The 15,759-nt window shown below is 39.9% G+C and overlaps 1 protein-coding gene across 1 annotated transcript in view; it reads right to left on the minus strand.

Annotated features, from left to right (window-relative positions):
* The window catches only part of MAT1A (methionine adenosyltransferase 1A), a 43,617-nt gene that overhangs the window by 8,203 nt on the left and 19,655 nt on the right, over positions 1-15,759 (minus strand). The window contains exons 3-8 of the mRNA XM_060769019.2: positions 14,768-14,890; positions 9,186-9,298; positions 6,317-6,460; positions 4,605-4,823; positions 1,498-1,680; positions 222-355 (exon numbers count right to left, since the gene is read on the minus strand). Of these exons, the coding sequence (XP_060625002.1) occupies positions 222-355; positions 1,498-1,680; positions 4,605-4,823; positions 6,317-6,460; positions 9,186-9,298; positions 14,768-14,890 (916 nt within the window). The remainder of the gene's footprint in view (positions 1-221; positions 356-1,497; positions 1,681-4,604; positions 4,824-6,316; positions 6,461-9,185; positions 9,299-14,767; positions 14,891-15,759) is intronic.

A 15,759-nucleotide genomic window follows, 5' to 3' on the forward strand; every position in this document is an offset into this window, starting at 1 on the left:
TATGTATGCCAGTCTGACATCACTGTAGGAGGTAGACTCTCTCTCTCTGTCTCTCTCTCTGTCTCTCTCTCTCTCTATCTATCTATCTATCTATATATACACACACGTCCACTGTTTTAGCTTCTCGGTATTAGAGATCCCCAGTAATAGATACTTTTGGGCATTTGCAGAAAAACAGATGGCATTTATCACACAGGTAAGAGTCTCTATGACATACTTACTTGACAATAGCTCCAGGGCGAAGGTCAAAATTCTGGTGTACAATGTTCAGCAGCTCTTGCTCAGTTCTTGTGGATGTACCATAAGTGAATAGTGAGACGGAAAGTGGCTCAGCCACACCAATGGCATAGGCAACCTACAGATCAAAAGACACTGTGTTTAGACCCAGTTTGCATTTATGCTGTATATATGTCTCACCATGTATACAATGGAAGTATTTTGATGTGTTGAAATGCAAAGTGGTGGTGAAATTGGGAAATAAGGATCCAATATTAAAAATTAAAATGAATAGAGAAAGTTAAACTGCTTTGAGTCTCCTTGTGGAGAAAAAAAGCAAGGTATTAATAAGCATAATAAACATAATAATAATAATAATAATAATAATAATAATAATCTTTAAAGTATTATTGGCAAGACTCACTGAGACAGTAAAATTCAAAAAGCTCTGAAGACTCCCAAAAATGCTAAGTAAGTGTTAAGAATAATTATCCCAGGTAAAAAAGGCCACTGTCTCAGACACTGAAGAGCTACTATTCAACAACAGAAGACACCATGCTATTATATAGTGACTTGATCCAATATAGCTTTGCATATTTTAACCTATTAGATATGGCTGTTTAAAAGTCCCCTTTACTGTGACCTCTCCAAAGCAGAACTACTTTTTAGAAATACAGGGCTTACACAGGAAAAGGCAATCCCAACTTTGGTTTTAATTCTATCAAAAGTAACACTTCTCCATCTCTTTCTCCTGACTATCTACTTTTCTTTCTTGTTTGAGACCCAAAGTAACCATAGTCTGGAAAAAAATTGCCCACCCAGATGTGTTTACTCACAACTTCTACCAGCCGAACATAGAATATTTGTGGGAATTATATAGTACAGAATACGCATTGGCCGAAAGATTCTTACTCCAGATAATAGCATAGGAAAATGTGTGGCATATTATGCTGTAAGTTTCCAATGAAGTTATGCAAGGCTACTTCCAGTGAACAGATACTATTTGATGCCCCTCACTAGACATTCAGGGCGAGGAGATGTGGATTTTGTTTTAGCCACATATATCACCATTTACGACGTTCCATGCAGTCATGCCGGCCACATGACCTTGGAGATGTCTACGGACAACGCTGGCTCTTTGGCTTAGAAATGGAGATGAGCACCACACCCCAGAGTTGGACACAACTGGACTTAATGTCAGGGGACAACCTTTACCTTTACCTTATCACCATTTACAGCTCGAAAATCAATAAAGAGCGAGAAGGATACAATGGAACTTACTTGGACCAGCACACGACGGCAGAGTCCTGCTTTCACTAAGGATTTGGCGACCCAGCGGGCTGCATATGCTGCCGACCGATCAACCTTTGTGTAATCTTTCCCTGAAAATGCTCCTCCTCCATGAGCTCCCCATCCACCATAAGTATCCACAATGATCTTCCGACCAGTAACTCCAGCATCGCCCTACAATAGAAAACACAACTTCAACTTTTTTTTGTATAATAGCCATTTGGGAAATTTTGTTGTATAGAAGCTCTTTGTCAAAAAACTGCAAACAAAATTAATCTGGAATGGTGAATGGGATTCTTTCTTTAGTTCTCAACCTGTTGCCTCCCATGTATTTGGGGCTGCTACTCCTATCATGTCTGACCACCAGTCAAGATGGCTGAAAATGATGGGAATTGAAAAAAACAAAATAATTGATTGGTCTGCACTGGGGTATTAATAATTAATAATTATGACAATGATTCCTTATAAAGGACAAGTATGTATGATTCTGAGCAGATTTCTTTCTAAATAATCTCAGTGAGAAACTTGAGTTACTGGTCAGTTTGTTCATGCATAATACACTGCTCCTCTGTACAATCACCAAACAATAAAATCCACTATAAATACACAACTTTTTTAGAAAAGCAATAAAATATTAAGACCCATAATAGCTATCTTAAAAAAGGCGACAAAAGAAGCCTGGCAAAAAGGGGCTGAGATAGAATATATTTTAACAAGTCTTCTAAAGCTGATGACAAAAGTTTTCCAATCAGCATCGGAAATGAAATACTTAATATTCCCAGAGAAGTCAAAAGTGTTTTGCCATTACTGAAGAAGGCCAAACTGAGGATAGTATCCAGGTATCCAGTAGACTTCCTAAGAGATAAGCTTCTTCATGTGACCATTAGGCTATCAAACAGTAATGGCAGGAGTCCTGGAATTCTACAGAAGCTCATCTGGAGTTCATGGATGAGATTATCAGTAATGGTGGAAGAGATTCCCAATGATACCCATTCAAAGGTGGAAAGCAAGCCTGATATGTTCTATGGGGAGTTCTAGATCCATATTGAACAGCAATAAAACCCAGCCACGCTAGCCAGCATTTTCTTTATGTACCCAGAAGAAGATGTCTACTGAAAACATATAAGGTGAAGAAACATAATAAATACAGATCCAAAGATCTTGCGATAGTCCAGCCTGTGATGGTCCAGCCAATAAGATAAGTTATGGCAACTACATTGTCAACTTCATGCAACTACATCCTGGTCCTCTTAAGGCATATGAAACTATTACTGAGTAAGATGTACTAATGTCAATGCAATGCCTATGGAGGATTTTGATACTGAGGCATTGTATACAACACCCAGCTTGATAAAACTGACAAAATAAAATTACCACCTTTTGATCTCTATGGTTTACAAAGAGAGGACACTCAAAAGTTGTATATTCCAAAATGCAATAATGTTTGTTCGTGGTGAACAATTTGCCCAAAGGCAATGGCTAATAATGACAATCAGACTAGTCCTTTTGTTGAAAAATCAATGTATGAATTTCATTTAAGAAAAATGTATTGATCATGATATGATTTTATATAGGTGACATACTGAGGACATTCTAATGATAATATATTCAGAATCCACGACATGCGAGTGGGGAGAAGAGCAAACCACTGACCACCTGCTGCAATGCAACCTGAGCCCTGCCACATGCACAATGGAGGACCTACTTGCAGCAACACCAGAGGCACTCCAAATGGCCAGATACTGGACAAAGGACATTTAATCAACTACCAAGCTTGCAAACTTTGTGTTTTGTCTGTCTGTCTGTGTGTCTGTCTGTTTGTTTGTTTTGTTAAAAATGTAATACAACTGTCTGGTTGCTCCTGACACGATAAATAAATAAATAAATTCAGAAGTGACAACAAATTAAATGTTTAAGGCTTTGAACAGCAAAAGGAGTATAAAATGAATTCAGGAATAATGTACATGGTTGGTTTCTGATTCTGGATTAGGGGAGAACTGGGAAAGGAAGTCACTGGAAAGAAACATATAGCTGAAAAATAGATCAGCACACATAATCAAATGGCAGGCGTGATATAGGATAATAGGATACTTCCTGATGAAAACTAAAATCAAATCAGGGAGGAATAGAATGAGTAGAAGTCAACAGTTATAAAATGACAAATCCAGTTGATGTGAATAAATCATATTCAAAAAAAGAGCTTTCCGCTCTCAAAATTCTTTTCAGAACTGACAGCATTTCTGCAACATTATGACAACAGCTAGCAGAATCTCACTGATATGATAGCAAATGCTGGGCCTGAGAATGTCTGATTTATATTGGAGGTAAACAGGACAGAGTGGGTTTAACGGTATATACTATCAAATAAAGCAGATGAGCCATAAGGTACATATAGGAGCCATCCAGCACAACAAAATATTAGCGAGACTATGCGCAGTCATGCCGGCCACATGACCTTGGAGGTGTCTACGGACAACGCTGGCTCTTTGGCTTAAAAATGGAGATGAGCACCACACCCCAGAGTCAGACATGACTGGACTTAATGTCAGGGGACTACCTTTACCTTTACCTTTATGGTCAGTTAATACAAGACATAAGAACACTAGCGGTAGAATGCCAATGAAAGCCTCTATTCTGGCAACTAAATCAAATTTGCATAAGATGAAAATCAGAAAGTGGAAAAGTGGATTGAGTGCCTGAAGCTAAACATTTTCATATCCAGATGTGTCTTAGCTTCTTAAATTTTTGTGCACATTGGCTTGTTGTGGTTTGTGTTGAGCCTAGAATACTGCATCGCCAATGTATCAGTTCAGTTCCCAGATTCCTTTATAGCACACAATGGGAATACTGAAAACCTATATAGTTGAACTTCATCTTGTTTACATTTTAGCATGTAACCTTGTGAGTGGGGTGCTCTCAAATTTAACTAGGTCCAGATGTGTCTTAAGTAATACTATGTAAATAAATCAGAAACACTGTCCTATCCTGTAAGGAAGGTAGTCATGGCATAAATGTGTGATTCCTTTCATTCAGGAATGAGAAGGTCAATGGCAGTCATCCTACTATCTAATCCTAGATTCAAATAAATAGATACAAACCTGGGGGCCACCAATAACAAACCGCCCACTGGGCTGAAGGTGGTAAACTGTTTTGTCATCCAAGTATCTGGGTGGAACAACGGCCTTGATAATGTGCTCTCTCAGGGCCTTGCGCATTTCATCCAGAGAAATGGTTTCATCGTGCTGCGCCGAGATAACAATGGTGTGAACACGCAGTGGGATAGCAACGCCATCTTTTTTGACATACTGAACTGTGATCTGGAAGTGAATGGAGAAGTGGCATAAAGAAGAAAAGTGAAAGAAAGAAAAGATGAGACAACTATCCACTAATATCCATCTGATATAAATAATGCCATATTCCTGAATTCATACAACAATTTTAAAGTAATCCTGTATTTTGTCTGTGAGCCAAAAGACAACAGGTCTTCCATAGCCTAGAAGCAGCCACCAAGAGAACCTTCTTCCATGTTCTCACCAGTAAAGCTGGGGAAGGTAATGTGATGGAGAGAAAGCCTTCCCCAGAAGACTATAAGAGTGAGCTCATATGGAAAGACATAGGCTTTTGAATAACATGGAACATATAATCTAGAGATGATCAGAGATTAATTAAGTCCTTAAAAGTTCTCTTTATGCATTGGCTGCCTTGCTTTAGAGTTAGCCTTCTCTTAGAAGAATTCTCCAAGATGCACAGGAGCTAGGATACCAAACTTCTTTAATGTTCAGAATACATGAGTCATGCTCTACATATGAGGCTTTACCTACGAAGTCAAAAATCACATAAATTATCTGATGCTTGTCCTTTCCCACACATCAGAGAAATAGATCTTTATGGCCAGCTAATGTCACCTTCCAGTTTTCTGCCTCGATTGTCCCTGCCCCCCCCCCCCCTTTTGTCCATATGCTATGTGACTGTACCAGGGATGTCATAGTTGAATGACATGAGTGATTTTGACATTAGCAATTTCTGGAGACCTATATATAGCAATCAAGTCACCTTGAAGACTACTGTTATCACAAATAACACAAAGCAACTTTTCCAATCTTGAGAGCATCTACTAGGATAGGGATGAGATGACTATAGCCTTTGAACTCCCTTTTCATGAATCTCTAGGATTAGAGCTGTTGTAATTGAGGCAACCATAAATCTGTCTGGTTGCTCCTGACATGATAAATAAATAAATAAATAACCATAAATCAAACAAAAGCTCTCCTTCCCTTCAACCAGAGTGGAAGACAAGAAAGACGTTTCGACTGGACACTTGTGGTGATTTTGGCCCCTTCTACACTGCCCCTATATCCCAGGATCTAATGCCAGATTATTTTTTTATCCCAGATTATCTGGCAGTGGAGACTCATATAATCCATTTTAAAGCAGATAATATGGGATCAGATCCTAGGATATAGGGCAGTATAGAGGGGGCCTAAGTGTCTACCAGGAGCAACAGCTATGACTTGTAGCCTAACTGGCAGGGATGGTAAACACTAGCTGCAGGGAATTGTAGGGAAAAGGGTGTTATTTTTTTAATGAGGGGTGTGCAATGTTGACTTCCTATAGATCTAAAGAAAACAGCCTTTGCTGCTGTCAGAGGACCGCATTAGCCTGCCAAGTCTTCTCTGACTAATCAGTAATCGAATCTCTCAACTCTAGTGAGGAAACAGATTTCTGTCTTGCTCTGTGGCATCCAAAATGGTCACATGTCTTAGTTCAATTACAAAGAAAGGAAGAAACTGGCAAAAACCCTAAGCCATACCTGGGTTTTGGAATCGGGTCTAAGCCAAGGAAGGACCCCATTGCGCCTCAGCTCAGCCATTTTGGCATTCAGTTTGTGAGCAAGCATAATGGTCAGAGGCATGCATTCTTCTGTCTCATCCGTCGCATAGCCAAACATCAGGCCCTACATCAGAAAACAGATTTTCAGCAACCACAATAGGAGGACAATTTAATACTTCATTATTTCATTTGCTTCAGAAGATTTTTCCTATTCTATAATGTGAAGCCATTTGTACCCTTTAAAACAAATTTCAGCTTCTTCCCTGCCCCCACTTTTTAAGATATATATATATATATATATATATATATATATATATTCATAAAAAACAATTAAGCAAATCTTTATAGATGTATATATACACGAACCAGTACAATACTACCTAACATCTATAAAATAATTGTATTTGACTATGCCTTTCTCTCCTCCCACCCCTCCTGGAGTAGACTTCCTGTCCTTTGGGTTGGAGACATTCATAATAGTTCTGTTCTTCCTTCCTATTACATTTTTTCTATTCTTCCTTCTGGCCTAATATGTATTTATAGATTCCCTACAAATATTCTAACAGAATACATTATGAAGCCTTCTAAAAACTTTCCCCTCTTTCTTTTTCTCTCCCCCCCCCCCCCCAAAGTTTAGGAATGACTCCCAGTCTTTGATAAAGTTTTTTGTGTGCATTTTTTCTGTGTTAATCATTACTAATTTGTCCATTTTTGCTATTTTAAAAACTTCAACTATCTATTCTTTTATTGTTGGAAGATCAGCATTCTTCCAGTGTTGTGGATATAATATTTATTTATTTATTTATTTATTTACGACATTTATATGTCACCCTTCTCACTCTGAAGGGGACTCAAAATGGTTTACAAGATATATATACATACAATATATTATATTATTAGCATAGTACAATATCAGTATTATATATTACTATATTGTACTATACCATTATATTGTAATATTATTAATAATATTACAAGTAATATAAAATATATAATTATAATATTGTGTTATTATTAGTAGTATTATATTGTATTACAATATTATAAATATTATATGTATATACAATATATTATATAATATTATATTATATTACATTACATTATTAGTAATGCACAGGAGACAAGATAGAACTGTCTTCTGGCCCCCTCTCTTCACTCTGGACCAGAAGCAGTTGGTGCCGTGGGGAGGGGGGAAGCAGTTGGTGCCGTGGGGGGGGGCTCCCAACCAATGACATAGGCAGGAGACAAGATGGAACTGTCTTCTTCCCCCCCCCCCCTGTTTTCACTCTGGACCAGAGAAGCAATTGGTGCCTTGGGGGGGGGGGCTCCCAACTGATGACATAGGCAGGAGACAAGAACTGCCTTCTCCCCCTTCCCTTCACTCTGGACCAGAGAAGCAGTTGGTGCCGGGAGGGGGTTCCCAACCGATGACATGGGATGGGGGGGGGGCTCCCAACTGATGACATAGGCAGGATACAAGATGGAACTGATCTTCTGCCCCCCTCTCTCTTCATTCTGGACCAGAGAAGCAGTTGGTGCCGGGGGGGGGATGACTCCCAACCGATGACATAGGCAGGATACAAGATGGAACTGATCTTCTGCCCCCCTCTCTTTTCACTCTGGACCAGAGAAGCAGTTGGTACCAGGGGGAGCTCCCAACTGATGACATAGGCAGTAGACATGATGGAACTGATCTTCTGTCCCCCTCTCTTTTCACTCTGGACCAGAGAAGCAGTTGGTACCAGGGGGAGCTCCCAACTGATGACATAAGCAGTAGACATGATGGAACTGATCTTCTGCCCCCCTCTCTCTTCACTCTGGACCAGAGAAGCAGTTGGTACCGGGGGGGGGGGGGCTCCCAACTGATGACATAGGCAGTAGACATGATGGAACTGATCTTCTGCCCCCCTCTCTTTTCACTCTGGACCAGAGAAGCAGTTGGTACCAGGGGGAGCTCCCAACTGATGACATAGACAGTAGACATGATGGAACTGATCTTCTGCCCCCCTCTCTCTTCACTCTGGACCAGAGAAGCAGTTGGTACCAGGGGGGGGGGCTCCCAACCAAAGACATAGGCAGGAGACAAGATGGAACTGATCTTCTGCTCCCTCTTTCTTCATGTTAGTATCCATGCTGCTATTATCATGCAGTACAGTACTTCATAGTTCAGTGATTTTGTTTATTTGACATTTCTAATAAAAATAATTCAGGTTCCAATTATATCTTTGATTGAAAGAATTCTTTGTACCTTGTCCCAGAATTCTCTTGCTTTTTTTACAGAACCACCATATGTGAAAGAAAGTCCCCCTTTGATGGTAAACCAGGTTCCATCCCGCAAACTGCACTGCTAAGTATGGACAGAATATATTTTTTTAAGTATGTGGAAAATTGTCAAAAATAAGGTTCTTTTTAATGTTAATAACCCTGATGAGAATCTTTGCACTTTGGGATTGATTCTGAGTAAAATTTCTGCATGGTTATTTTGCAGAGAAAGGAGCATTTTCTGCTTAAAGAACATAACATTCCAGTGCAGAAATATTGTTTCCTACACAGAAAATATTATAATGTGCAAAATTTGCACATGATTAGTTTACATAGAAAAGAGCATTTCTGTCCAGGAGTTAGTATTTCTACAGTGAAAAAGCTGGGTTTTGCACAAAATAAGTCCCAAATTCAAAACAGCCCTCAAAAATGGTGTGATTTTAAAAGATTTTCTCACAGTGGGAAGAAGACTGCTGACATCACTCATTGCTACCTTAAAGAAGAAACTTAGTGAAGAACGACGTCCCTAAATGCCAGGATGTCATCATAGCCTGCTACATCTAAGTGAACGATTAGGAAATGATTACCTGGTCCCCAGCACCAACTTCTTCTTCACTCCGGTGCAGATGAACACCCTGAGCAATATCTGGTGACTGTTGCTCCAAAGCCACGAGAACATTGCAAGTTTTGTAGTCAAAGCCTGTGGAGCAGAATAAACACAATAATTTATTATTTATTTACTTCATTTCTACCTCACCTTTCTCGACCTGGGAGGATACTCAAGGTGGCTTACAAATCTTCCAAAAATTCGATGCCGCACAGGTAAACAATATAACACGTCTCATAAAAATATAAACAATCTGAGCATATAAACAATTAAAACACATAACAATCTATCAAACAGATTAAAACTGTTATAGTAGTTTGCTACTATAAAACGATGAGTCATGATCTCATGTCCAAATCATTTTCCAAAATCCATAGTCAAGCTATTGAAGTCTTGAACACAGGTTTTCCCCCATCAAAACTTTCAGGAAGGAGGAGGAGGAGCCACAAGATAGTAAGCAGAATGAGAGAGAGAGAGAAAGCAAGAAAAAAAAGCATCTCATACTGCTTTCCTTGCCTTCCTTCCCTTCCTTCCTGCTCAATCTCTGCCTGTCTGTCTCTGGGTCAGCCATGTGCAAGAGGGGCTTTTTCCTTGCCTGGCCATCCAACCAGGCATCCCTCCCTCCTGCCTGCCCACCCCGGGCCTCCCTTGCCACCCCCTTTGGGGCTTCTCCATCAATTCCAGGTCTTGTCATCTTCCTCGGAGCTCTTTGGGGAAACCAAACACAACCCTTTTTGGGAAAAAGCGGCACCCACGACAGAGGCCTGGAGCCACTTATGAGACTTAAATAACTCTTCCAAAAAGCATAGGTGAGTGTTTTCAATCTAAATTTTTTGTATGGGTGCCACTTGCAGTTGAAAATCGTGTTGTATGTACAGATCTTATGAAATAGATCACACAAACTACTTTTTGCAAACTACTATAATGCATTCTAAATTCTGCAAAGCTGATTTCAGCCCTGGGATCTGGGATATATTGGGATTTGCTACAGCACATTAGAAGGTTTAACCTAGACTTCCTTGCAGCTTTCTTTAATGTACTCTATATCCTTCAGTGTTGCAAAGCACATTGATGGTGTGTATTTTGAGGCTACCACAGTTTGGAGTAAGCCTAAATTTACGAAGGAAGGAAGGAAGGAAGGAAGGAAGGAAGGAAGGAAGGAAGGAAGGAAGGAGATCTATGTTTGTGGCTTGTTACATTATTTGTGGCTTATTTTTGTTTTTTGTTATATGTTAAGTGATGTTTATGTTCTACTTTGTAATCAAAAAGAGTAACTGCCTTTTATACGAGGTTTTACTTTTCAGTTTCAGTTACCCATGTTCAACCGCTGCCTGAAAATATTACGAAATCTCCCCTTACCCATGGTCCAAAAATATTACTCGTATAGGTTTCAGTCCTATCCATGGCTTCAGGCATCCATCGTGTGTGTGTGTGTGTGTGTGTGTATGTATGTGTGTGTGTGTTGGAACATATCTCCATATGCAAGGCAGGAAGGACTGCTGTAATTTTAATGTCTATTCGTCTGAACCATAATGACAACTGTATGTTATAAATAAATACATATTCATTCCCAATAGAGAGAATGCTTAGTAAGGTCACTGATCGGCTGAGATTCTTTCCAGGAAGGAAAAATATCCATGTCTTAAGCTGCTTCAAAGTGAGCTGGACAAAAGCTTCAGAAACATTTCTGCAGGACAAAGCATAGACAAACATGCATTTCTGAGTGAGAAGACAGTAAAGAGGAAGCCAAGACGGCTTGGCTGTGCCAAAATTAGGTGTTTTTGTTATTACAATTAGAGCTCCCCTATTCATTTTTATGGGAACAGGTCAAAACTATGAACAAAAAATCTGACCCCTTCACATCGAATTAGGATGATACAACTGCAAACGAAGTGGAAAGTCCACAATTTGACTTTTTAAAAAAATGAAACGTAATCTCAATTTATTCTGAGTGGCAGCATGTATGAGGTTGAGCACGCAATTCATTTTCCTATATTAGTTTTATGCCCCAAATTGTGCATATTACGAAACTGCTGTGTGTCCTGTGATGAGGAGAGAGGGTCCAGGAATTGCAGTTGAAGGGAAATACCAATTTAGAAAGGGAAAACCAGTTTCCTCTCCAGGAGTGCTCCAAACAAAGTGGAATTCATCTCTGGGGAGCTATCATTTTTTAAAAAATCTGAGAAATAAGCTCTCCTACATAACATGTAGTTAGTCTTTGAGCAAGATGGCCATGGGTCCTACTTTGCAGAAGGCAAAGTTCTCCATGTATGAAGGGACGTTCTCTGAAGGTTTCTTCTATTTCAAATGCTGACTGATAAAAAAAGATAAAGTGTCCAAATATGTTTGAAAAGCCTTTACGTTGTTTGAAGTCAATACCTGGATAGTATACAAAGTGTGCATACCTCAGTGCTCTTCATTCTGTTGAGATGTATGGTATTTTGATTTACGAGGGTTGAATGAAAAGTAATGCCTCCACCTTCGTTACTTGGGTTTGGATGGGAATATTTTAATAAATCAAACGCAGAATGTGCTTTTTAACTACCACTATTTACTTTTCTACATAATCGCCAGACAATTGGATACAATTTGCGACCGTACATCGTAAATGCTGATCTGGCCGGGGTGGTCCATGCCTTGGTCACCTCTAGATTGGATTACTGTAATGCGCTGTACGTGGGGCTGCCCTTGAAAACGGTTCGGAAACTCCAACCGGTCCAACGGTTGGCGGCCAGGATGTTAACTGGCGTTCCTTACAGAGAGAGGTCAACCCTCCTGTTTAAGGAGCTCCATTGGCTGCCATTCATCTTCCAGTCCCAATTCAAGGAGCAGGTGCTTACCTGCAAAGCCCTAAACGGTTTGGGACCTGCCTACCTGCATGACCGCATCTCCATATATGAACCCACGCGTTCCCTTCGATCATCTAGAGAGGCCCTGCTCACGATCCAACCTGCGTCACAGGTGCGTCTGGTGGGGACGAGGGACAGGGCCTTCTCTGTGGTGGCCCCCCGACTCTGGAACTCTCTCCCCAAGGACATCAGACAAGCCCCAACACTGGCTGTCTTTAGGAAGAGCCTGAAGACCTGGCTGTTCCGGTGTGCCTTTCCAGACTAGGAAACTCCTGGCATCAAGTCTCAAATGCACTTTGTTAGAGATTCAGGATTATTTGCACATTGCACCTATTTCCAAATACCGCTACATATCACTTGTCAAGTCTAGCACTTTTAAATTTTGTCTATTACACTTGGCCCGGCCCTTGGTTTTAAATGCGTCACTGTGTCATTGTTTTTTATTGTTCTAATGCTTTGCTTGATGTTTTATTTGCTTATGATTTTTATTGTGTATGTGTATGTTATTGTTGGCGGCCTTGGCCTTTGTAAGCCGCATCGAGTCCTTCGGGAGATTTTGTGAGGTATAAATAAAGTTAATAATAATAATAATAATAATAATAATAATAATACATTTCTGCCAACAATGAACAACTTTTCTGAAGCCGTCACAGAAGTCGGCACTCTGTTTCCACAACCCATCATGCACAGATCTTCCAATAGCCAAGCAAAGCAATAATGTGACCCACATGTTCTTGTGAAATTGCGATTATGCTTGAAATTTCTCTCTGCACAGGGTTTTATACTTATTTATTTATTTATTTATTTATTTACTTCGCTTGTATACCGCTCCTCTCAGCCCTTAGGCAACTCGGAGCGGTTTACAACAATTCAACAGTATATATAGTACAGTTAATAAGCATTTAAAACAACAGTATCACAATAAAAAAAAACCAAAGCATCAATACAAAATTACATCAGTATCGCAAATCCATCAGGTCTCATCACTAGAATCAGTATCCAATCTCGTTATCCATTATTCCGTGTTCCAATAATCAATCCGTCACACTGCTTAGCCAAATGCCTGTTCGAACATCCAGGTCTTCAATTTCCTCCGGAATACCAGCAAGGAGGGGGCTGATCTAATATCTGCAGGGAGAGCATTCCACAGCCGGGGGGCCACCGCTAAGAAGGCCCTATCTCTCGTCCCCGCCAGGCGCACTTGTGCGCTTTAACAACACAACTGTTCAATGCTAAGGCTTCCCACCAAAATGGAACTGTAGAGGAGAGTCTACTGAACAAACCAGTACCTGCCGCATACTAGTACTGCCATCTGTTGAGGAGTTACGAAGGTGGAGGCATTACTTTTCATTCAACCCTCGTAAATTAGAGGAGTTACTTCTGAATTTATATCTTGACATACAGTTAGCACATGGAAAGCATATGCAAATGCTTATCCTATTTTTGGCTATGCACAGTGTTGTAAAAATGTAAACGCTCACTGCCCATGCATTTGTATAACTCAAAGGTGGGAATGAATATCTGGGTGGTCACACAATTCTCAACTCCAGATATTACTGTAACCAGGAGCTCTTGAAGACGTATTTAGCTGGAAATTGTGTTAGTCCCCACTTGTTGCTTACAGTTGCTTTAGTCTTTTTAAGAAATCAGCTATCCAAAGTGTGTCTGAATATGTCTATTATTTTCCAGAATGAGACGAAAAGCCATTTCTTTCTGTGATTGCATAAAGTAACAGAAGGACTACTGGCAAAGAAGTAGACTAGTGTACCAAATAAAGGCTGCATTCTTTTACTCGTACATTCAACTGGCTGTGACAGCTTCTCTCTGCCACTTGAAACTCAGTACTCCAGGGTTTAATTCTCATTGTGGGGAGGGCACTCCAACCACCTGCTTGGGATATGGAGCTCCTTCCTTTGAAGAACCTGTGATGCTTGTTCATAAGCGGATCTGCTGGCAGACAACTTGAATATGCCCCTATGACAGATCTTTCTATTTGTTCAGAATTAATATGACATCCTACAGCAGTGAGCCCTTTTTTGTCAGTGAAGACTTTGCTTAACTGTGCCAAAGACCTGGAAAAGAAGCAATATTGGACGCTTTTGCTCATTATGCTGAGCTATGCTTTGTGTTTGCCACCATTTGTTGCTTCAGTTATGTATCAATTAGCCGAAAATGTTGAGGGGGTGTAAAATATCATGCTGTGCACCTACTCGCCAAAGGCACAGCGGAAAAGCTAGGAGGTGTACCAGGAATCATATTATATTGTTCCTCGCATAATAGTCGCATCTTTTACTCACTTGCCTGTGCGTCTGCCCCATTTGCAGCTTTGAGGCTTCACTCAGCTGCCAGTGAAGCCTTGCATTATAGTCGCACTCTACTTTTTTAGCCAAAAAGAGGGGATGTGATTATTACATGATGAAATGCAATAGATAGATAGATATTCTCTAATGCATTTAGTCCCAGTCAACATTATTGAAGCAGTGAAGTATGACTTAAAAGTCTGACATAAATAGTAGGGGCACGCCTAAGATAACCTTTGTCCACCTAATAAATAGTTTTCTCTCTACCTTGTGAAATCTATTTCATAGCAATGTTTGAATATGATTGCATCAGCCTCTTTCTTCTTTTACCAACAGTGACTTGTTCTACAGCTTTTGGGTTAGTAGGCTAGCTTTGCTATACTGTAATATGCATTCTTCTCTTTTCCACCAACCTTTTGATGAATCATCATAACCTATGTTCATAATTGTGTCTCGGACGATCTGCTGGTAATCCACCACAGCTGAGGATGTGATCTCTCCACAGAGCAGCACCATCCCAGTTTTGCACACTGTCTCTAAAAGAAAAGGAAGGCAAGTTGAAATCCCTATGAGACTGGCTGGAGGATTCATTGGCAACAAGAGCACTCTCCAAGCATTCAAGGTTGCAAGTATTCATTAGCCTTTCTCTTCATAAACCTTTTGTGTATCCCACATATACACTTCAATGTACATATCGTACATTTGGGGGAAAGGATGACCATTGACATCGTTACCTTTTGAAAAACCAGAATCTCCAAACCTTTTGGAAGCGTGACCTTTTGGAGATTAATTGGCATTCACTACCATTTGGAAAAATCATAACCCTTTTGTAAAGTATGATCTTCTTGAGAAGAGCTAAAAACTCGTTTGAGTTAATCTTCTCTTCAGTGGTATATATCCACTAGTATTCATGCAAGGCAAATTAGATTTGTCTGTTGTTAGACTGATATACCTGGATACCTCTTTGAACTGTTAGGAAAAAAGATTATGCCAATGCACAAAATATATAGCAGATCTGCAGAAGTGTTATTTGAGTTGCCCAAAAATACATCTACTCTACCATAAAATATATTTGGTTTTAAAACATGCTCTTAAGAGACAAAAATATGAAGTTTTTGTTGAAGGTAACATAGTTGGTTTACTTACAAAATTCATGTATTCAGCGTATAAGTACATTGCTTATCAGTCCAAGTACATATAGGTTTGAAGTGTTTTCTCTGTACAGATAACCCAGAGCACCTTTCTTAGAATCGACAGCAACATCTTTACATTCTGAGAGTCTAATGGCATCTGCACAGTCTGAAAGTCTAATAGTATCTGTCTCCTCTAAAATGGTGTCTGAGGACTGAATAGTCCCAGATCTGATCACATGTTCTGCAGTCCCTCCCATAACATAGAGTTAAGA

The sequence above is a fragment of the Anolis sagrei genome, chromosome 3 (genome assembly GCF_037176765.1).
Source record: "Anolis sagrei isolate rAnoSag1 chromosome 3, rAnoSag1.mat, whole genome shotgun sequence".
In the NCBI taxonomy this organism is placed as follows: domain Eukaryota; kingdom Metazoa; phylum Chordata; class Lepidosauria; order Squamata; family Dactyloidae; genus Anolis; species Anolis sagrei.